The sequence below is a fragment of the Xenopus tropicalis genome, chromosome 9, assembly GCF_000004195.4.
Source record: "Xenopus tropicalis strain Nigerian chromosome 9, UCB_Xtro_10.0, whole genome shotgun sequence".
NCBI lineage: Eukaryota > Metazoa > Chordata > Amphibia > Anura > Pipidae > Xenopus > Xenopus tropicalis.
Window position 1 is genome coordinate 46,226,233 of NC_030685.2, and position 25,302 is coordinate 46,251,534.

Genomic DNA, 25,302 nt, shown 5'->3' on the forward strand with positions numbered 1-25,302 from the left:
CCTGCTTCACTTAAAAAGGAGTGAACACCCTACACTGTAAACACATAATTTGCAAGTCATTTCTGCAAATATTTTTTAAAAAACTGAAAATAAAACTCTCTTCCCAAGTTCTTGGTTGCAAAGATAAAACATCATAAATACAGTATAAACATTGTAAGTCTTCTGAACAGTTTGATACCCTATAAGCTGCTGATGTCATGTTTTCCTGGGACAGCTGGTAAAGTACTTCTGTATGCATTTTTCCATTAGACATCTGTTGTTGAATTTAGTAGAGGCAGTTAGTTTTAGAGGGTTTTTGGGTGCAAGCAAGATTACATGTGGTCAGGAATTGACGTGGGTAAAATTATTTACCAGTGGTCCTACCAATGTTATATGCAAAATGGACTACAATATTGTGTAAAATTGTTATTGTTTCATTAACATATAAAATAACACAGTGCAAATATAAAAAGAGGAGTTGGGGCAAATAGTGCTAAGGTTAAAATATCAGAATCTGTCTATGTGAAAATGTGGCGTTCTTTATCTTATTCCTGTGGTTCTGCTCACCTGCGTATATATCGGACTTTGGTTGTGCCTGCCACCTGTTCTGATCTCTGGCGTCTATATTGGGATCTGCGTTTGCTACCCACCTGCCATAACCCCCAACCTGGTTATTGGATTTTGCTTCTGCCTGGCCTGACTTATGGCCTGTACTCACTATGAGCAGATACTGTTCCTTGCTACCTAGGAAAACTGATACCAGTATTTGTCCTTCAGCCTAGTTGTATGATATGGAAAGATAGAGAGGAGATTAAAGCAGAGAAACACAGTTGTTAACCATCTCTTTCAAAGCAGAAAAACATGTAAGAAGTCAAAATCAGTTTGACACCTTGCTTGATTTGAGTGATTGAGAGCATCTTCTGAGGCAGCAAGTTGCACTAGTGTACCATGGTTGGGATTTCAGTGGAAACATGTGACAAGTGGTAGAAGGTGCAAAAGTGTCGATAACTAATGAAAAGGCCTTGTTCCATTATGAGGGGGCGGCCATATTTGTGCAGCAGATGTCTGTTAGCATTAGAAGCTATAACTGACAGACTGACAGAAGGGACAGTCAGGCTGGCAAAACAGTCAGGTTTTGGGATTTCAAGTAACAATTACTTACAAAAGCAGCCATATCAGCAAAAAATGATCAACACGACCTATAGGCAACTTTTTATGTAGATTCATATTTTAAAAAGTTGTTTTTTCGTGTCTGTATCACTTTAATTATGCTAAGAATTGTAGTGGGTCAATATACATTACAAATTACTGCAAGTGAGTAGTGTGAGGTGATTATGATGGTAATGGTAGATGTTTGTGATGTTTGTGTAAAAAGTAAGTAAAGGTCAGATATGGCATCAATCCTAAAAATAATACTAAATGGCTCAGTTATGCGGTAACAGGAGGCTGAATGAATATGAGCACCAGTGTATATAATCCCCAGGCTCTCTTTCAAAACTAAATACAAATGAAGTGATAATAAGCTCAGATATGGGAAAAGGAAAATCAGTGATGTTGGAAATTAAGCAGGAGTAGGGAAGTCAATCTACTGCAAAAAGCCAAACTTACTATTGGGTAATTTGTTTGGCACCATTCAGTGACTATAATATCTAACCTGAGACCCATGGCCAATGATAGAGAAACTATTTATTACAGGACTGTTTCTATTTTCCCAGGGATATTTTGCACCACCCTGGGGCTGGCACCTATGCATAATGATAACATTGAAAAATATGGTGCATGCTTCAGTGCAGGGGATTATTGGCAAAATAGAAATGGCTTTTTGGGCCAGTGCACTTTTTAGACATGAGCACCAGACCACGGTCCCAGTATAGTGACTATGATAAATAAGGGGAAGGGGGTATCTAACAAATAGGCAACCTGTATTGATATTGATATTGGTTTTAGCTTATTGTCCTCTAACGAGAGGAGATTAGTGGTAGTCTGAAAAGCATGCTTCTCAGTGGGAATGCTGAGTGAAAGCTATTATTAATATTGTGTGGTTACCTGGCATTGGTTAAGGAAGAGACAATGGCTTTTATTTGAAAAAAATACTTACAGGTATGCTTTTACAAACTGACTTTTATTTTGTACATTTATTTAAATATTATCACAGTGTCTCAACTCCAAATGAAGTATTCTTGCCTATTGCAAATTGGGAACAAAAAATGAATCCAGAAACAGAAGAGGATATTGGACCCTTAGTTCAACACATCTTTGAGGTAATTTTTATTAAAAAAAAAAGTTACTCATTATTAAAAAAAAAATTGTCAAGAAGGTTATAAATAGTTAGTATTTTTTTCTGTAGACTGTATTGTTTTCAGCTACATAATTTAACTTTTAAAGGAAAACTATACCCCCAGAATGAATACTTAATATACTTAGTAGGAATATTACTGACTCCAATAGGAATGTATAGTCCCTAAAGGTGCAGTCTTTCTGCTATATAAACATTTATACAGTTGAGTGTGTAATAGAGGTTACATATATGGGATAATCTTAGGAATTCGATTAATACAATCTTATTGCAAGCAAGCTACAAGATCCTGTTTTGCTGGTACCTTACCTTGGCCTGAATCGCAAATATTTACCCAGGCAGTAAGGGAATTGTTCTTAATGGTTGTGCTTCCCTCTGGACTATGGTACACATGTGGCGGACTTATCCCAAGGCTGTTCACTTCTGGTAACAAATATATAAACCTAATGTATTCCATTTTACATATAAATCTAAAAGGGGACCCATTTGTAATCACCCTGGGGCAACCCAAGGTGCTCAATAGCAAAGAGACAGGTACTTGCCAAGTCCTGGGACTCGCCTTTCATCAACTTAGAGATCCTAAAAGTAAAAATGGATTGGGTACTTTGTAATGAGAAACTAACTGTATTTCTTTAGACAAATGCCAATCCTACTACCAAATATGGATCGAATATAGATTTCAGGGTACACTGACTAGTCAGTTGATTTTTCTATAACAAGGGTGCTCATTTAAAATCCAATAAGATATTCATAGTGGCATTCAAGATCACTATGGCAAATAAAGTAGTCATACTGTAACCCAGAGAAGTAACAGTTCGATTCAACTTTGCTTTTATTTCCTTCATTTGTTATTTACTTTTCAGTTTCTTTTCTTTTATTCCGAACAATTAAACATTGTATTTTAAACAGTATAAAAAGTACAAAATTGGAGTTAATGTCTGTCACAAATTGTTAACGATCTGTGAATGCAATTTAATTTATTCTTACTATAAATATACAGTACTTGTAATGATTTTGGGAACATAACGATGTTGACAGTAGAAACTATAAAACAGCAAAAAAACACAGTTTATCTGCATAGACTCACCCCCTCTTTTAAGTGCCTTCACACCAGGTAAAAAGGCTGGAGATGGGTGCTGGGTTTTCATTCTCTATTGAGTGTATGTGGTCTCTTAGTCGACTTTTTAGAGAACATTTTGTACGGCCAACATATTTTTTCTGACAGTTTAGGCACTCTAGTAAATATACAACTCCTCTTTTATTACAATTACCATAAGTCTTTATTTTATACGTTTTATGTGTTAAACAAATCAAACATAAACAACAGTTTCACCTATTCCACTGTACCTTTCAAACCATCAGTGGTTCAGATTATCTGTGTCTATCAACCAGGGCCAGAACTAGGAGTACAGGGTACAGTGTCGCTAGGCATGTACTTTTTCTGCCTACCCCAGTCTGGACTTTCTAGCTCTCCCACCCCCCAGTAACTTCACCACACATGCACTTATCTGCCCAGCTTGGCCCACCTCTTCTATCAATACAGGAGGTGTGTGTTTTTAAAGGCTGGTGACGTTTTGTGCCTGCAGTTACTAGTAATTACTCCTCTAAAAAAAGTGATGTAAATAGAGGCACAAAACACATCAGCCTCATCAGCAGGATGTGGGAGTGGATCTGGGATGGGAGTGTTGTTTGTGTGTGATTAGCATTACAGAACCAACAAAGAAATAGTATTGGCTAAAATAAACAGTAGTTGGACTTCAAGAATGCTGTAAAAGTAGTAATTGCTATGGTCATCATGAACATTCCACCTGAACAGTGCCTGACAGCATGCTTCTGCATGGTGAATGGGACAACCAGTTGAGAAGCATGCGGCACCATGCGGCTCCAGGAAAGGAATATTGTGTTTATGTATGGCACTCTCTGACATAGTAGAGCTAAATGCGGAACTGTAACTTAGTATGCAGATTGATTAAGAAATTGTTATATTAAAGTATTTAAGAATGACTGAATCCCAAAACAAGAGTTTATAGTTGCCCCCTGCAAATTCACTAGACTCTGTCTTTACTGCTGTCATACACATTCCCTTTATAAGAAGTACCATAATTTTAAATTAGTGATTATGTCAAGCTCCTTATATTTAACTACTGTCACAGTTCCCTAAGCTTTCTGGCTAGTTTTTATCTGATTCCTTGAATAATTTCAATTATATTTTTTCACAGTTGCGAAATAATGGTCCAAGTGGGTTTAGTAAAGCAATCCTTAATCTGCAGTGGCCTTACAGATACAACAATGACACTTTGCTTTATATTGTTAAATATGAAATTGATGGACCCATGAACTGCACCTCTGATGTGGAAATCAACCCTTTAAATGTGAAGGTAAAGGTATCTGTTGTATTAAAGGGCAATGTATCCTCTTTTGCTTTATTTCTTTGTTCTGAACATACTTGTTGCCTATTTTTGTATTTTTTATTTATTTTTAAATTATACAGTTAAGGAGAAATGGTATGATTAAAAGAAAGCGAATAAAAGAACAAAGGTACATAAAAATGTACCTTTGTTATCCTCACTGGAAAATTTACAACAAATTCTTCGTAGCAGATTAAATTTAAAATGATATCTGAACCAGTTGAGTAAAGCTGCCACGTATGGTGGTTATAGTTATTATTCTGAATAAACAAAGATAAATTAAAGCAATTTAAGATATAGCTATAGAACATACAGTTAGGTCCATAAATATTAGGACAGGGACAACTTCTTTTCTCATTTTGGTTCTGTACATTACCACAATGAATTTTAAATGAAACAACTCAGATGCAGTTGAAGTGCAGACTTTCAGCTTTAATTCAGTGGGGTGAACCAAACGATTGCATAAAAATGTGAGGCTACTAAAGCATTTTAATTTTTAACACAATCCCTTCATTTCAAGGGCTCAAAAGTAATTGGACAATTGACTTGAAGGCTATTTCATGGGCAGGTGTTGGCAAGTCTGTCGTAATGTCATTATCAATTAAGCTGATAAAAGGCCTGGAAATGATTTTGTGTGGTGCTTGCATGTGGAAGACTTTGCTGTGAACAGACAACATGCAGCCAAAGGAGCTCTCCATGCAGGTGAAAGAAGCCATCTTTAAGCTGCGAAAACAGAAAAAAACCCATCCGAGAAATTGCTACAATATTAGGAGTGGCAAAATCATACATCCTGAGAAAGAAAGAAAGCAAGCACTGGTGAGTCTACCATAAAAAGAAGACTGCATAAAAGTAGATACAGAGGGTGTACTGCAAGCTGCAAGCCTCTCATAAGCCTCAAGAATAGAAAGGCTAGATTGGACTTTGCTAAAGAAAATCTAAAAAAGCCAGCATAGTTCTGGAAAAACATTCTTTGGACAGATGAAACCAAAATGAACTTATACCAGAAGGATGGCAAGAAAAAAGTATGGAGAAGGCGTGGAACAGCTCATTATCCAAAGCATATCATATCATCTATATAACATGGTGGAGGCAGTGTAATGGCTTGGGCATGTATGGCTGGCAGTGGCACTGGGACACTAGTGTTTATTTATGATGTGACACAGGACAGAAGCAGCCAATGCATTCTGAAGTATTCAGAGACATACTGTCTGCTCAAATCCAGCTAAATGCAGTCAAATCGATTGGGCGGTGTTTCATTATACAGATGGACAATGACCCAAAACACACAGCCAAAGCAACCCAGGAGTTTATTAAAGCAAAGAAGTGGAAAATTCTTGAATGGCCAAGTCAGTCACCTGATATTAACCCAAATTGAGCATGCATTTCACTTGTTGAAGACTAAACTTCGGACAGAAAGGCCCACAAACAAACAGCAACTGAAAGCACCTGCAGTAAAGGCCTGGCAGAGCATTAAAAGAAGGATGAAACCCAGCATCTGGTGATGTCCATGAGTTCAAGACTTCAGGCTTTCATTGCCAGCAAAGGGTTTTCAACCAAGTATTAGAAATGAACATTTTATTTCCAGTTATTTAATTTGTCCAATTACTTTTGAGCCCCTGGATTGTGTTAAAAAAATGCTTTAGTAGCCTCACATTTTTATGCAATCGTTTTGTTTACCCCACTGAATTAAAGCTGAATGTCTGCACTTCAACTGCATCTGAGTTGTTTCATTTAAAATTCATTGTGGTATTGTACAGAACCAACATTAGAAAAAAGTTGTCTCTGTCCAAATATTTATGGACCTAACTGTATATTGATCCATTGTGGTTGACCCTTATAAGAGGTTTTGTGTGGGCATAGAAAGTGTCATATGGGAAAAAACACAGTAAAATAGTCATTAAACAGTTATTCAGGGTGGATTAGGGTAAAGAATTTAACCCCTAAGCGGCGGTCTGTGGGGCCCAGGGTTCCCAAATATTTCAGGAATTATCATGAGATGTTAGTTTTTTGTTAAACATTATATTTGTTATGACACCATTTTTTGAGTGTTAAATCCTGCCTCTAGATGGTGCTAGAATGCAAAAACTTTCCAGCATAACACAATAGAAAACTCCATAGAGTAGACCATTCACCACCTGGTGGTGAATTTGGGGGATTTTTTTCCCCTTGAGATGCGACAACATGGCTGCCTCTGTATAATGCTCCTTTAAAGGGAGGTGATATTCCTAACATTTTGGCATACTAAATGTTAATATGCCAGAACAGAACAGCAGTTTTCATCTACTTTCTCTTGTGCTTATGTTGTTTGCATTATTAGGACAATACTGCCTGTCCAGTTTTCCAAATTAGGAACTCTTAGATTAATGCAGCAATTGGCCAATCACCCAACCTTGAGGTCACTGGCCCCATCCCCATGAGGTCAACACCCGCCCCTTCTCCCCCGGCTCAATCTCACTAAAGCCTGAAGGTGTCCCTAGTTGGGAACGTTGTCAATATGTGTTACTAATATTATATATTATATATATATATATATATATATATAATATTTAGTGAGGTAGAGAATGTCGGCACTCATAGGATTTTCATAATCAGGCAAATAGAATAAAGGTTTCTTTAGATGCAAACGGTGAGATTTATTTCCAACGTTTCAGTCCTTACTAGGACTTTCGTCAGGAAGTACAAGAAAACATACACATTGGCGTTTTAAAGGTGGAGTTTGGCGCCAAGAGATAGTGTTGCTAGGCAACAGAGCATAAACAAAACAGAACACAAAACCGTGCCAGTGAATCAAACAAATAAAATATATTACAAGAGTGTGTATGGTGTCATTCAATCGCCCCTACCTCATAGCCCTTCCAGATCGCGGCAAATAGGAAGCTGACAGGCCGTTATTTACATGATCGCAGGACAGAGACCTGCTCCTGACAGGCAGGAGCTTGTTACGTGCATACACATTGGAGACAGCAGTAGAGAAGTCGCGCAGTAGGAGACACCTAGAATCCCTACGGTCAGATACCACCACTGATTGGTTACACAAACTACAGATCAACATTGATAAGTATAAACAAGATTTGACTAATTTCAAACAAAAGTAACTCCACAAAGTGGTAGATGATTATAAGCACAAACGGGTATATGGGTGGCTGTTGGGCTTAAGACCAGGTGACCAAGGGAAAAGACCTATTAGACGTAAAAGACTCCCCAGGTCCCTAGCAACTGTAGATTGCTCAGATCAGTCCACTGATTCTGACACAGGGATAACAGACAATCCTGGAAATAAGCCTTTTTTAGGGGTAAGAACAAGGTCAAGGAAAGAAGGAGGAGACCCACCAGGAGAGTGGGCTACAAACATAAGGGGGAAGAAAACATAGTTTTCAACCTCAGCAAACATATCCTCACACCAGGGGAGACCTCATTACTCCGCAAGGGGCTCTCTTTTGTACCCAGTACTATACCAAATACGTTTGACACCTTAGTAGACATATACAAGTTCCAGAGGAAGTTAAAACTCAAAGAACATTTCAAGAACACACCTAGGGATAAACAACCCTCTTTCAGGGCTAAAAGCAGCTTTGAACCCCCCCAACACTCCAGCGGCGGTACGCACATTTGGCAAAGTCCTTAGCCTAGAGGCCAAAGCTACAGCGAAAATGGCACGGTCTTATCCTAATCTATCCCTATCTGAACGCCAAGCAATTAAGTCCCTTAAGGATGACGCAAGCTTGGTTATTAGGCCCGCCGATAAGGGGAGTTCCATTGTTTTACTGGACTATGCCTACTATAGGGATGAGCTACTAGGACAATTAAGTGACTCTGTAACATAGACTCCTCCCCGGGGATCCTACCAGTAGATTTAACAGAGAATTAGATTCCCTCATATCCTCAGCCCTTTATGCTGGATGGGTGGATCTGGACACTGCCCAATACATGTATACAGAATACCCACGCATACCCATTATATACACATTACCAAAAATACGCAAATCACTTTCAGCACCTCCAGGCCGACCTATTATCTCTGCAGTGGGATCACTGTATCAGCCTGTCGCCACATACATTGATTCATATCTGCAACCTCAAATCCATGCAGTCCTATACACGGGACTCTACACACATGATACAAAGACTCAAAGACCTCTGTGATATCCCTACAAACAGTCTTCTGGTTACTATGGACGTCAAGAGCCTGTACACGGTTATACCCCATGACCAGGGGGTGTGGGCAACCAGTAGAGCACTGGCACTAAACCCCCCCAATAACCCACCGATTGAGTTTCTCCTACAACTCCTAGAACTGACTTTGACCAGAAACTATTTTCGCTTTGAAACCTCCTTCTTCCTTCAGATAGCGGGCACCGCAATGGGGAGTGCACTGGCACCTTCTTATGCCAATTTGTATATGCTTCACTTTGAGACTGAACACATCCTCCCCCTGCTGGGTGACTCTTTTCTTACTTACTTCCGCTACATTGACGACCTCTTCCTTATTTGGACGGGTGGGACAGAAGGCTTGCTAAGGTTTCATCAGGAACTAAATTCACTGGACAATCCTATCAAACTCACCCTGAGTTATCATGAGGATAATGTCGACTTTTTAGACTCAAACATCTTTAAGTCCGGATCAGCTAATAGCCACCACCCACCGGCTACCATCAGGGGTATCCCCTACTCCCAGTTCCTGTGGGTAATCAGGAACAACAGCTCACCCGATACAGCAAAAACACAGCTTAATAAGATGTACAATAGGTTCCTTGAAAGGGGTTATACTGATACCCAATTGAACCAACAATTGCAAAGGGCGCTCCTGTACACCCAGGACAAGCTAATCTATAAGAAAAAGCCTGATGTGATCCAAACTACCCCCTTGATTTTCACTACCACATAGAGTTCTACATCATCATTCCTGTCGAAAAGCATCCAGAAAAACTGGCCGATGATTAACCAAGATGAGACCCTATCCCTGCATCTCTCGAATAAGCCAGTGCTTGGCTACAGGAGGAGTAGCAGCCTGCGGGATCTATTGGTCAGAACTGACTTTAAAGGCCCCCTAAAACCCAGACTGACTGGCTTTCCACCCACAGGAAACTAGGTTGCTATAAATGCCCTGATTGTATTACATGCAGATGCTTGCTTACGGGTCCTGACTTCCCCCACCCTCTCATGGGTAAGAGGCTCAGAATCAATTACAGACTGACATGCACTTCAACATATGTTGTTTACATCATCACTTGCCCATGTGGACTGTATTACGTGGGCAAAAACTATCACTACCCTACGTGAGCGCATTGGGAACCACCGCTCTGCAGTAAGCAAAGCGCTAAAAGAGGGCAAGGCAGATCAACCGGTAGCAAGACATTTCCTAACAATGAGGCATCCTTTACCCACTTTTAAGTGCATGGCCATTGATTTCCAACCCCCTCTGTCAAGAGGAGGGAACAGGGACCAGGCATTACTACAAAGAGAGTCTAGGTGGATCCATAAGCTGGACTGCGTATCCCCTAAGGGCCTCAATGAGTTTCATCTGATTTGCCGTCCTTCTGCCTCCTATCAAGAACATTGACCACTGTATGTTTCTTTTTGCCTTTACTGCAGCAGTGGTTACTTTATGACTTTGCCCTTATCAGGCTGCTCTTGAACTACTGTACTGTACTAATGTGAATTATTTTATATAAATGGAGTCAATGGGAGATCTGGGATGCCCTCTTGTAAATCAGAGCTTTCTGGGTAACAGGTTTCCAGGTTTCTGGGTAACAGGTAACAGGATCCTATACCTGTAGTAGCATTAAATAGATTTAACTTTATATCGTTGTAGTTACAAGGATAGCTTTAACTGTTTATCATTGTAGTTACAAGGATAGCCAGTTCTGCATCAAATCAGCACAGTTGAGGAGCCCCATAACTTTTGATGCAAGACCATTAGGTTCTCAATTAACAAACGATGATATAAATCTCTGGCACTTGTTCAGGAGTACGAGTTAAAGCTACTGACCCAATGCAGACACTGTCCTTTTATGCCAAAGTTCTTTGAAAACCCCCAACCCCAAGTGCCAATCTTGGCAATATTGTTACAATACACAAAAGTCAGCCATTGTAACTGGTCAATTTCAGAACATTATACTTCTTCGGCCTGTGGTGAATTAGAGGACACTGCCACAGAGGGCATATTTCAGCACAAACTGCTTGATTATGCAGTTTTGCTTTTAAATCTGCTCTTTGTGCCTATACCCAGGCAGATGCAATGGCTCTGTAAGATTTTTAGTATAGGAGCAGATTCTCAGCCTGCAATTATCCCCAGACCAAGAATCTGCCCCATGTATCAGCGTCCTACCATAGCTGTCTGACATGGGACTCTTCTTTTTAAACCTAAGTTACAAATTTTACCATTGGCTGATGCCCTTTTCTGTGAACTTGAACCAGTTTCTAAAGAATGTAAAAACCTTTTATTTTTCAACAGATTTTTTATTTTAAAATCTGCTAAACACTTAGGGGGAGATTTATTAAGACACGAAGGTTCTGAGAGTATTTTCGCCGATTTTTTCATATGCCCGCATGACTTTTTCATACACTTGCGCAACTTTTTCATACACTTGTACGAAAAATTCAGAAAGGTTCTGCCGCTGTTTACAATCGTTCGGTACAAAAATTTTGTGACTTTTGGATCGCCAATACGATATTATCGTGACTAATACGATTTTTTCGTAAGCATTTTCGTGATATTTGCGATCTTCAGAAATTATCGTATCCAATCCGAATTTTTCCCATTCGGGATTCGAACTCATGTTTTATAATATGCAACACTCATTTCACAGGTCACACACTCACTGCTGCAGCCTCTAACTAACTTACTAAGGTTTCAAAACCTTAACCCTTTTAGTGCCATGGGACGTAGATTCTACGTCCTGGGTAGCAAAGGACCAAAGTGCCACAGGACGTAGAATCTACGTCCTACAGCACTATCAGGTTTACAAGCGCTGCGCTCGCTTTTAAAGCAGCGCAGCGCTTGTAAACCCTTCACAACCCCCTAGGCAACGAGCAGAGCGGATCATACTCACCGATCCGGTCCCACGATCGCGTCGCCAGCCAATGACAGCAGTGGACACGCGATGATGACGTGTCCACTGCTGTCCCTTTAAATAGCGCCGCCTACTGTCGGCTCCTCATTCCTGCTGCGCACTTCGGACCTGGTGGAGCTCCCCTGCTGCCTTCCTGCTGCCTTCCTGCCAGATTGATCGCCCCTGATCGCCTGCCTGCCTTGGGTAAGCTGAACTACAACTCTCTACCACTGTTTATTTTGCTTATTTCTATCTCAACTGTCTAAAAATTTTTTTTTTTTTTTTTTCAATTTTTTCTTCTATCTTTGTCATTATTACACTTTTGTACACATACACACTTATTTACAACTTTCCCAAGCACACACAGACACTCACACACACACTTACACTTACACTTTTTTTTTTTTTTTTTTTTTCTATCTTTCTTTTCTTTTCTTTCTTTCTTTGCTTTCTTTGGCAGTCTTTTTTTTTACTAAAACTTTATTTCTGATCTTGCTCTATAATTATCTGATTTATTTGGTTGCATTTTAGTGTTTTTTTGGCATTTTCATAATTGATTTCTGTTTTTTTATTATTGTATTGCACTGTAACTTTTTTTATTGCTATTGGGTGCTGAATTTGCAGTGACGTTGGTGGATCCAGGGCTCTGACCACCAATTTCATTGCAATTATTGTTCTTCTGTTGGTTTAGGTGGTTTTATTGGATTTTACTGATTTTATGGTGTTTTATCTTTGCATTGTTCTTTATTGTGTGTTTAGTGCCCCCAAAAAGGTTGCTTTTGCAGTGACATTGGTGGATCCAGGGCTCTGACCACCGATTTCATTGCAATTATTGTTCTTTGATTGCTTTTAGTGGTTTTATTCCATTTTAACTTCATTTGATTTCAGTTGTTCTAGAAAGGCTAAGATTGTTCTGGTAGTTTCTATTGCCAAGGGTTAGGCTGATGCCACACATGGCGTAGGGCTGATTTTTTTCAGCAAGTGGAAAAACGCTTGCCGAAAATTCAGCCCTACGCCTGCTACTTGTGCCTGCACCCGAATGAATGGAATACGCTCGGGTGCAGGCACATGTAGCCGATATACGCATGAAAACGCGAGACTTTGCATTCTCACGCGTTTTCATGCGTATATCGGCTACATGTGCCTGCACCCGAGCGTATTCCATTCATTCGGGTGCAGGCAAAAAAAAAGGGGTGCATAGAGTGCAGCCCCAATATTATGCATTTTCAGGTTTGGCGGCCATGTACTTATGTGCAACCAGACATAGGTATCGTTTTATTCAGGGGAACTTGCAGATTGATGTTTAGTAAGTTTTTGGTAGTTGCCATGGAAATTTTGGAGAGAAATCTAGGTTTGTATCTGGTTTTTCCTTGATTTCTGACCAAAGCGCTGACTTCTGCAAGGGACTGCGGCCACAATTTTCCATGTAGAAAGAGAAGAGTGGCGTCTCTGAATAGCTGAAGGTGTGCACTTTTCGTAAATATATTGATTGTGGGGGTTATTTCACAGGTATGGGGGTGTTTAGACTAAATAACTGCAGGTAGAGCACATAGAGCACAGACCCCCCTTATGCATTGCCCCTGTTTGGGGGCATTTGGTGGCCACGTCTTTATGTGCACCCATACATATGGGGTATCGTTTTATTCAGGTGAACTTGCAAATTGAGGTTTAGTAAGTTTTTGGTAGTTGCCATGGAGATTTTGGGGAGAAATCTAGGTTTTTATCTGGTTCTTCCTTGATTTCTGACCAAAATCTAGGTTTGTATCTGGTTTTTCCTTGATTTCTGACCAAAGCGCTGACTTCTGCAATGGACTGCAGCCACAATTTTCCATGTAGAAAGAGAAGAGTGGCGTCTCTGAATAGCTGAAGGTGTGCACTTTTCGTAAATATATTGATTGTGGGGGTTATCTCACAGGTAGGGGGGGTTAACACTGAAAAGCTGCAGGTAGTGCACATAGAGCGCAGCCCCCAAAATTTCAACTGAAATTGCCCTTATACATTGCCCCTGTTTTGGGGCATTTGGTGGCCACGTCTTTATGTGCACCCATACATATGGGGTATCGTTTTATTCAGGGGAACTTGCAGATTGATGGTTAGTAAGTTTTTGGTAGTTGCCATGGAGATTTTGGGGAGAAATCTAGGTTTTTTATCTGGTTTTTCCTTGATTTCTGACCAAAATCTAGGTTTGTATCTGGTTTTTCCTTGATTTCTGACCAAAGCGCTGACTTCTGCAATGGACTGCAGCCACAATTTTCCATGTAGAAAGAGAAGAGTGGCGTCTCTGAATAGCTGAAGGTGTGCACTTTTCGTAAATATATAGATTGTGGGGGTTATTCCACAGGTAGGGGGGGTTAACACTGAAAAACTGCAGGTAGTGCACATAGAGCGCAGCCCCCAAAATTTCAACTGAAATTGCCCTTATGCATTGCCCCTGTTTTGGGGCATTTGGTGGCCACGTCTTTATGTGCACCCATACATATGGGGTATCGTTTTATTCAGGGGAACTTGCAGATTGATGTTTAGTAAGTTTTTGGTAGTTGCCATGGAGATTTTGGGGAGAAATCTAGGTTTGTATCTGGTTTTTCCTTGATTTCTGACCAAAGCGCTGACTTCTGCAAGGGACTGGGGCCACAATTTTTCATGTAGAAAGAGAAGAGTGGTGTCTCTGAATAGCTGAAGGTGTGCACTTTTTGGAAATATATAGTTTGCGGGGGTTATTTCACAGGTATGGGGGTGTTTAGACTATATAACTGCAGGTAGAGCACATAGAGCACAGCCCCCCCTTATGCATTGCCCCTGTTTGGGGGCATTTGGTGGCCACGTCTTTATGTGCACCCATACATATGGGGTATCGTTTTATTCAGGGGAACTTGCAGATTGATGTTTAGTAAGTTTTTGGTAGTTGCCATGGAGATTTTGGGGAGAAATCTAGGTTTGTATTTGGTTTTTCCTTGATTTCTGACCAAAGCGCTGACTTCTGCAAGGGACTGCGGCCACAATTTTCCATGTAGAAAGAGAAGAGTGGTGTCTCTGAATAGCTGAAGGTGTGCACTTTTCGTAAATATATAGATTTTGGGGGTTATTTCACAGGTAGGGGGGGTTAACACTGAAAAACTGCAGGTAGTGCACATAGAGCGTAGCCCCCAAAATTTCAACTGAAATTGCCCTTATGCATTGCCCCTGTTTTGGGGCATTTGGTGGCCACGTCTTTATGTGCTCCCATACATATGGGGTATCGTTTTATTCAGGGGAACTTGCAGATTGATTGTTAGTAAGATTTTGGTAGTTGCCATGGAGATTTTGGGGAGAAATCTAGGTTTGTATCTGGTTTTTCCTTGATTTCTGACCAAAGCGCTGACTTCTGCAAGGGACTGCGGCCACAATTTTCCATGTAGAAAGAGAAGAGTGGCGTCTCTGAATAGCTGAAGGTGTGCACTTTTTGTAAATATATAGATTGTGGGGGTTATCTCACAGGTAGGGGGGGGTTAACACTGAAAAACTGCAGGTAGTGCACATAGAGCGCAGCCCCCAAAATTTCAACTGAAATTGCCCTTATGCATTGCCCCTGTTTTGGGGCATTTGGTGGCCACGTCTTTATGTGCACCCATACATATGGGGTATCGTTTTATTCAGGAGAACTTGCAAATTGAGGTTTAGTAAGTTTTTGGTAGTTGCCATGGAGATTTTGGGGAGAAATCTAGGTTTTTTATCTGGTTTTTCCTTGATTTCTGACCAAAATCTAGGTTTGTATCTGGTTTTTCCTTGATTTCTGACCAAAGCGCTGACTTCTGCAAGGGACTGCGGCCACAATTTTCCATGTAGAAAGAGAAGAGTGGTGTCTCTGAATAGCTGAAGGTGTGCACTTTTCGTAAATATATTGATTGTGGGGGTTATCTCACAGGTAGGGGGGGTTAACACTGAAAAGCTGCAGGTAGTGCACATAGAGCGCAGCCCCCAAAATTTCAACTGAAATTGCCCTTATACATTGCCCCTGTTTTGGGGCATTTGGTGGCCACGTCTTTATGTGCACCCATACATATGGGGTATCGTTTTATTCAGGGGAACTTGCAGATTGATGGTTAGTAAGATTTTGGTAGTTGCCATGGAGATTTTGGGGAGAAATCTAGGTTTGTATCTGGTTTTTCCTTGATTTCTGACCAAAGCGCTGACTTCTGCAAGGGACTGCGGCCACAATTTTCCATGTAGAAAGAGAAGAGTGGTGTCTCTGAATAGCTGAAGGTGTGCACTTTTCGTAAATATATAGATTGTGGGGGTTATCTCACAGGTAGGGGGGGTTAACACTGAAAAACTGCAGGTAGTGCACATAGAGCGCAGCCCCCAAAATTTCAACTGAAATTGCCCTTATGCATTGCCCCTGTTTGGGGGCATTTGGTGGCCACGTCTTTATGTGCACCCATACATATGGGGTATCGTTTTATTCAGGGGAACTTGCAGATTGATGTTTAGTAAGTTTTTGGTAGTTGCCATGGAGATTTTGGGGAGAAATCTAGGTTTGTATCTGTTTTTTTCCTTGATTTCTGACCAAAGCGCTGACTTCTGCAAGGGACTGCATCCACAATTTTCCATGTAGAAAGAGAAGAGTGGTGTCTCTGAATAGCTGAAGGTGTGCACTTTTCAGAAATATATAGTTTGTGGGGGTTATTTCACAGGTAGGGGGGGTTAACACTGAAAAACTGCAGGTAGTGCACATAGAGCGCAGCCCCCAAATTTTTAGCTGTAATTGCCTTTATGCATTGCCCCTGCTTTGGAGTGTTTGGTGCCCATGTCTTTATGTGCACCCATACATATGGGGCATCATTTTATTCAGGAGAAGTTTGTCTTTCAAATTTGCCTTTGTTAGAAAATTTTTATGAGATTTTTTTTTGTCAAATCCACATTTGATCATGCGTCCAAGTTTACGTTTTAGAAAAAAAAAAAAATGTCAAAAAAAGCTCCAAATTGCACAATGCACTGACAAAAAGTATTTGGCTTTTGAGAGAAAACTACATTGCACCTAGAAACCTGAAGGTCTGTAGTTTCTAAAGATACCGAACATGAGGGGATATTTTAGATTTACATATAAGTTATGCTGCATCAACTGTTACAAGCGCTTTTCCGCTTTGTTCTGGTGTGATATTGTACTAAGTATTGCTTTAGTTTGGGGGTTACTTCTGGACAGGAACTGTGGGGTACCACCACATATTTGGTATCATTGGACTTGGGAGTATCAGGGCTTTTACAAACGACAAAAAAAAGTGTGTAAAATTAACTTTTCTATGGAAAAAAACCTCAAAATATACAGAAATTTTTCATAATTTTTTTTTTTTTTTACATATTTCACCCAAAATACACATCATATCTCCAGAAAAGTTATAAAATTTGATATGTATGTTGAAGCCCAATTAGTGACGAAAAAAACGATATATAATTTCCCTAGTTTCATGGAGGTTTTCCTACCAAAAAACATTGTTAAAGTGAATGAGTACAAAATGCTTAAAAAACGTCTGGCACTGGGGGGAACCGAAATGACGAATTCGGCTGGCACTTAAAGGGTTAAATTCTAATACAAACAACTTCCTATAGATAAACCCTTGTAGGCATGACATAAACAATGGTTTTATTTTCTAAATTATTTTATCATTCCTTACAGTAAGAAGGTCATTCCTATAATTTCTATGATTTAGTGATATTTATTGTATACAATTTTAGTGTTGTTTATTGTAAAGTTGTTTTTTGTGTATACATTTAAAAAAAAAAAAAAAAAAAATCTAATTTTAACAATTTTTTAGATTTCAGCTTCACAATCGAATGAGAAAAACGAATCTAGAGTTCCTGACAACCGTCAACGTAATCGCCGTGATCTAACTGCAATGAATGGACATTTGCAGACCCTTGTATGTTCTTTTTGACATTTTTTTTAGTTTATCTGGGATGGGGGGGGGGGTATATAGTATCAGAAGCAAAGATTGACCTGTCTGAATTAAGTTCCCACTAGTTACTAGATCGTAGGAAACCAGATCCCTCAATACTAACAAGCCTTTAATAGAAAGTGCGACAGCAATGAAAAAAAAAATATGGGGAATGGCTAGCAAATCTGTTTCAGATATAACCTTTAGTATTTAGAGTCTCTCCATTTTAACAATTTTTCCTGCTACAAAACTTTTTGTCCCAGTCTGCTAGCTGTTAGAGATACTGTTTGTTATAACAATAACTGAATTGATGCATTTGTACAAGAATTCAGGAATTTGGAATGGCAAACAGCACTGGGGGAACAACCTTTTGTAGAAAGCCCAGTTATTTTGGGCCAGGGGGAAAGGTAGCTAATTTCTTTTTATTGGAGCCATACTCTCAACCTGCATCTTTTCTCTATTAATATATTTTCAAAGGGTTTGCCTTCAAATTAGTTTTTATGATGATGTAGACAGTGATGTTCTTAGATCATTTTTAATTGGTGTTCATTTTTATTTTTTATAGTTTTTCAGTTAATTAGCTTTTTGTTAAACAGATACCTGGTTGCTAAGGGATTATTTACCTCGGCAACCAGGTAGTACTTTGAATGAGAGACTGGACTGTAAATAGGAGAGGGACTGAATAGAAGGATACATAATAATAAGTAACTATAACAATTAAAATTGTAGCCATGGAGAGCAATCGTTTTTTAATCTGTTGGGCTCTGTGAACCCTTTTTGAAAGATGGAAATAGTCAGAAAAGGAAGGCAAATAATTCTAAGGCTATAAAAAATAAATACCGAAGATCAATTGTAAACCAATCAACAGGTAGAATTTACTGGTCACCTGTTTAAAAGCAAACATTGTATTGGTTGCTATGGGTTACTGCTCCTGGGCAAATTTAGTGCTATTTATTACATAAGGGGAATTAAGTTAACTTAAAAATGACCCACCTGAGCAACATTCTTACATTTTCTTCTTTAAAATTTCAAATTTAATGACAACTGTTCTATTTATTTAGTAGAATACTTAACATCCAAATCTATGCACTTAAGTAGTGATCTAAAGGTGTTAAAATTAGCTTTCCTGTAGCGTCTTTGTTAACCAGTGTATGTTTGTTTTTTGCAACAGACATTAGTGAGATAACTTTAAGGTCAAATCCCAACACAAAAAAAAAAAAAAGCATGGTTCATAAGGAACATTATCCCTATCATGTAAACCGGGTGGACTACTCTAAGTACTAAACCAAAGAGAAGAGAAATCAACCCAAATAAATAGGAAATTGGAATCATTTCATTGTGAGAGTGGTTGAGGAGAGAAACAAAGAGGTCCCTTCAAATGCTTTACCTGTAGGTTCATTAGTACATTAGAGGGGAGTAAAGAAAAATAGGGGATGTTTTGGGTTTTTTTCCATAAAAATGATCAGCGCACCAGAGGCCAACCCTTTAGATTAGAGGAACAGAGCTTCCGTTTGAAGCAGCGTAGGGGGTTTTCAGATAATGTTTATACTTTTAAGAGTGGCTTGGATGATTAAGTATGCTCATGGAGAAAACTCATACAGACAAAGCCAAGTGATTCTCTGTACTCATCCATTATCAATATATTGATGATATTCCAGCATTTTGTGTATTAAAGGGGTAAGTCACCTTTAAATTAACTTTAAGTGTGATGTAGACAGTGATATTTTGTCACAGGCAGATGCTTTTCATTTTTATATTTTTTGTAACATTTTAAAGTATATGGCTTCTTGTTTAATTGGTTTCTAGCTCTTAACTTACCCTAGCAACTAGATATTGGATTGAATAAGATGAAAGGGAGAGAGTCTGAATAGAAACATAAGTAAAAAAAGTAGTAATAGATTTATATCCTTACAGATCTTGAATGAAGGGGTCACTGCCCCTATTTAAAATCTGGAAAGAGGCAGAAGAGAAAGGCAAATAATTTAAAAAATATAAAATATGAAGACCAAAGGAAAAGTTAATAAAAATCAGGTATTATATAACATAAACAGTCAAAGTTAACTTCAATTTTAAATACCCCTTTGAAGGGAACTGTTGTGAAAATGAAAATTTAATGTAAGCTTCACCTCACTGAAATAAGAAATTTTCTAAATATAATCAATTAAAATTGTGGACCTGTTTCTGAAATAATCAGCATTTCCCTCTCTCTTCATGCTGGAGTTGGGAGTCTGATTTTTAATGGCAGTTAGATCCAATATCTTTTTTAGGGGAGCTCCTTTTTTCCAAGAAGATGATTTAGAGTTCTCTCTACATGCAAGATTTGTGCCAGAGTATGTTATTTTGTTAGATTTTATTTGTCCTGCAATCATAAAAGATGTATGGGATCTAACTGTCAATGAAAATCTGACACCCAACTCATGCATGAAGAGAGGATAAAGATAAACTTGACAGCTCACTAGTAGCATGCCAAGAGGGCTTTAATCTGCCCTGCGATTGTCGCAGGACAGACCCCTAAACATCAGACACTGAAAACAAATGTCTGCTTTGTCTACAACCCCACTCCCACCACCACTGCACTTTCTGCTGCAGAGGATGTCCATGACCCCCTTCAGCAATGCCAGCAGCCCCTGCTTTAGAAATGGTAAGTGGCATTTATTTATGCACTTACACAAATTTACAAACGCACATCACACGTTTTTGTAAAGTTTGCTTTTTATTTTTATTATGCACACTTTGGTACACTTAACCCATACGTTATAAAATACACTTAGGGGCACATTTACTAAGACACGAATCTGAACCGAATTGGAAAAATTCCGACTTGAAAACGAACATTTTGCGACTTTTTCGTATTTTTTGCGATTTTTTTGGCGTCTTTACGACTTTTCGGAAATTGTCGCGACTTTTTCGTTACCAATATGATTTGCGCGAAAAAATGCGAGTTTTTCGTAGGCATTCCGAAAGTTGCGCAAAATCGCCCGATTTTTTCGTCGTTAAAACTTGCGCGAAAAGTTGCGCCTTTTTCATAGCGTTAAAACTTAAAAGGTGCGACGTTTCGCGCAAGTTTTAACGCTACGAAAAAAGCGCAACTTTTTGCGCAAGTTTTAACGCTACGAAAAATCGGCAGATTTTGTGCAACTTTCGGAATGGCTACGAAAAACTCGCGTTTTTTCGCACAAATCGTATTAGTAACGAAAAAGTTGCGACATTTTTCCGAAAAAATCGCAAAATATCGATCATTACGAAAAAAACGCAATCGGACGCATTCGGCCCGTTCGTGGCTTAGTAAATGTGCCCCTTAGTTTTCCTAGGAGTAGTAGTAGTAGTAGTTATAACAAGTCATGCCAGAAATAGATACTAAAACCTACTTTTCTATGCAAGAATGTAGCAAGGTCATGGATGGGTCATATTTCCCCAACAGGTTTGTCAGGGCCCTTAATTAGACTTACACATAATTACACTTACATAAATATGAAGAAAATATGGAGATAGAAGATATATATATTCATGGTAAAACTCTAGCCTATTCAGTGCACAAAGCTTCTATTTGTTTTTATTTGTTAAGGTTACATCAACTCACTTAGTATCAAATAGCTTCCTAATATTAGTGTGTAAACTCTGCCTTTTTTAACATGTATATTGATTTTCATATAACAAACTAATTTACTATTTACATTTTTTTTTTTTTTTAAAGAATTGCTCTTGCAATTCTTTAAAAAATGCCAGAGTACTGTGGATTCTATTTGTATATTTTTAATGCCAGTACCAGCTCTGTATTCTTTTTAGCCAAAAAAAATCACATGTAAACAATCAGCTAGAAAAAGTGTAAAATGTAATTGAAGTACATATGCAACTATGTAAAATGTACAGATCACTTGTAGATGTTATAATTTCAGGATATTTTCATTATTTTACATTATTTCAGGGGTGTGGCCAAGCTGACTGTCTGAAGATTGAATGCCATGTTGGACGACTAGACAAAGGAAAGAGTGCAATATTATATGTGAGGTCAAGGCTATGGACTCTAACATTTTTAAAAGTAAGTATATTTTCACACACACACACACACACACACACACACACACATGCATTTAGTTGCAGTACTCTAATATAATGCTTAAAATATTTATTTTCAGAATGGGAACCAGAATCATTCATACTCTCTAAAGTCATCTGCTTCATTCAGTGTTCTTGAATTCCCTTATAAAAACATACATATACCAGATATACAGAATTCTACCGTGGTAAGTTTGTGTGTCTATTAAGGAGATCCAAAACTGAATATAAAACTTTACGTAATAAAAGAAAATACAATTCTAGACATCTTTTCAATATATATTAACAAAGTTTTTAACCATTTTTATATTGCTAATTAATTGGAAATATAATATGCTAATAAAAGCCAGTACTGCCTATACCAGGGGTCCTCAAACTACGGCCCTCTGACATTGAGTTCTGTCAGAGAAGATTCAACCTGTAGTTATCTGCTTGTAGGTTTTAGAATTCATTCTGGATAGGGGCATGACTATGGAGGAAACAAACCCTGAAACTACTGGGACGCCAAGGAAGTAAAGGGTTCCCAGTAAGGCACTGACTAATATGCAATTTCAGTATAAATTTGTGAAAAATGTCTTGTGCTGAAAGTTTAGGAAGCCACTCAAATTATTTTGCTTTGGGGCCCAGTAAATTCTTATGTCTCTTACTGTGAAGATACAGTATGCAAGGGATAGCTGTAGGTGGGCACACATAGGGATATTTGTTTACGTGATTTGATATTTTCCAATTTAAACTTTCTGACACCAGCTTTAGGATGCATGAGATCTTAAAGGACAAGGAAAGGCTAAGTCACTTGGGGGTGCCAAAATTTTAGGCACCCCCAAGTGACTTAAATCGCTCACCTTGTACCCTGGGCTGGTGCCCCTGTTAGGAGAAAACAGCACCAGCCCGGGGTACCTGTAGACTGCGCTTCCTCCTTCCTATTCGCTCGCTAGCCAATTGTCCCGGACAAACGCATGCGCAGTAGAGTGAAAAGCCGACTTCTCTGTTCAAAGTTTGGCTTTTCACTCTACTGCGCATGCGCGAGCGAGTGATACAGGAAGGAGGAAGCGCTCGCTACAGCTACCCTGGGCTGGTGCTGTTCTCTCTGTACAGGGGCACCAGCCCGGGGTACAAGGTAAGCGATTAAAGTCACTTGGGGGTGCCTAACATTTTGGCTCTTCTGTGAGCCAGTGGATCAACCCTACAGTTAGAAGAGGAATACTGTCTAACGTTACCTTCCACAGAGGATAGCAAGCCAATGAGTTATTTAAATTTACAGTTATATAAAAAGGGGGATTCATATGCAACAATATAAGAAATGCACTATTTAATTTTTTTAATGATTTAAAAAAAATAAATAAATAATTGTATAAGCTTACTACTAAGATATGGCAATTCCTTCTATTTGACTGCTATATGGATGTGCAGAAGTGAAGCATCAACAGATACATTCAGATATTCAGATATTCTGATACATACGTTTTAAAAACTAGAAGCCAGAACTGTCCAAATTGAAATGTTAACTATTCAGCCTATACAAGATTTTCTCATTTTTTTTTCGAGCTTTGTGACCCATTAAAGATTACTCAGTTTGTGAATTTGTGGAATTCAAGTTTTTTATGGTTTTGTTTGATCCCATTTTTTTGGGCAAGTTTGAGACTATTTAAAGTAGCAAAAATTAAAAAATACGATCCCTGTAATTACTGCCATGTTCATGGAGGAGGTAGCTCCTGGGTTTCTCAACCTCAATTGTCACACTTAAGTGTGATTCAGCAGAAGGGACAGGATTGATGCAATAATGCTTAGCGCAACTATATAATAATGCTTAGCGCAACTATATAATAATGCTTAGCACAACTATATAATAATGCTTAGCACAACTATATAATAGTGCTTAGCACAACTATATAACAATGCTTAGCACAACTATATAAGTGCAAAAAGTGTGTTTTGACATACTAATAGTGATATCAGCTGCCCTTGCGGTTGCAGTCATAAATGACCCTTTTTGTCTAGGAGTATTCAAGGAGGACTCTTCTGTCATTTTCGTATTACTGTACTGACACAATGTAGATAATTATTGTAATGGCTTTTCACTTTTACAGTTGTTTGGAAATGTTCTGTTTTTTAATCACATCTTTATAGGTTACAACAAATATACTATGGGTTAATCAGGCTGCCAGTTTGCCAGTGCCAGTATGGGTGATTATACTTGCTGTCTTATCTGGTTTGCTGCTGTTGTCCCTAATGGTGTTCATAATGTACAAGGTAAGAATTTGTTTTATTTTATAGTCAGTAAAAGAACAAAAATACAGTTTGTCTATTATGCAAAGTATAGTTCTACAGAAAACTAACACCATCCAACACTATGTGATATGAATCCTTGATAATGAAGAAGGCAAAAGGACCAATTGTAGATAATTCAATTTAAAAACAACAAAAGTAGCTGCTTAATACAGTTGCACAATGGTATAATTTTTCTTAGCATGAAAATTCATGATTACCAATGTTATAGTATTTTTTAGGAGGAAAGAATTTCTGAGAAAAATAGGCACAATAGGCACAGCCTTGGAAACTGATTTAACTTACCGTGGCCAAACACGTGTAGATGTTTAATAGATCTTTTTGTTATTGTACAACCAAGGTTATCTTGAAATGATAGTTTAAAATATGATTTGTACATCAATTGAAAATGGCCATTTCAAGTGAAATTGTCTAGTTGAAGCTAGGACGACTGTGTGTAGCTGCGTGTCTGGCCCTGCAAACAATTGGACAATGTATAAATTTCATTGTTAATACAATTTTCAAACCTGCTTGATGGATTTTCTGACCGATGTCAGATGAAAATATCTAGAAGATGTACAATTGTTCGGTGCATACTAACCCTGTGGTAACAACAGATTTGTTGCATTGCACTTAGAATTGGTTGCTTGGTTTGGTTGCTAGTTGGGCTTTTTTGAACCTATTACCATCCTCACTGATCATGAGAATTTTGCATATATTTCTTCTCAATTTTCAGGATGTAATTTTGTGATCTCTTATCTGAAAAGAAGAGGCATTATCTAAACTATTTACTCCAAGAAACCCAATGCCCTTCCTTCTGCACCTGCACCTTATCTCTCCTAAGCTCTGTCCTTTTCTGAATGTTACATTCCACTACAATTTGTATATCTGAATGTTGTGTAGGAAGGTATCTTCTTGGTACCACAAGTAAGGAATTGGGCTCATTCATCCATGATCTCTAATCATGCTGTTTTTAAGAAGACTTCTCTCTAGATATTATCGGTGGCAGAATTTCCCTGCTTAGTATTATAATAATTTTTCATTAACCTGTTGTTTTCCTCACCTTTTGACTTTCCCTCCACCATAGTGTCTGATTGTAGGGATCAATTTGTATCCAGATTCTGTTGAGTTTTTATTAAGAGTTTGAAGCAAAGCATATTGTGGAGATTTAGAGGTAAATTACAATACCCCATTCATTGAAAGGGCTTTGGTACTGTGAAAAGGTTTTGGAATAATGCCATTGACAACCATTCGGAAGCTTCCTCAGGCATGCAGGTAGTCTGAATTGCATTAGGAAGTCGCTAAGTTGTATGCGGCAGTACAACATGCACCTAAGG

At 38.6% G+C, this 25,302-nt stretch overlaps 1 protein-coding gene across 2 annotated transcripts in view; it reads left to right on the forward strand.

Annotated features, from left to right (window-relative positions):
- Positions 1–25,302, forward strand: part of itgav (integrin subunit alpha V) — a 199,433-nt gene that overhangs the window by 168,427 nt on the left and 5,704 nt on the right. For both annotated transcript variants that reach the window (XM_012970033.3, NM_001123449.1), the window contains 6 exon segments: positions 2,135–2,240; positions 4,495–4,653; positions 17,525–17,629; positions 21,570–21,683; positions 21,781–21,888; positions 23,828–23,950. In XM_012970033.3, coding sequence (XP_012825487.1) covers positions 2,135–2,240; positions 4,495–4,653; positions 17,525–17,629; positions 21,570–21,683; positions 21,781–21,888; positions 23,828–23,950 — 715 coding nt within the window.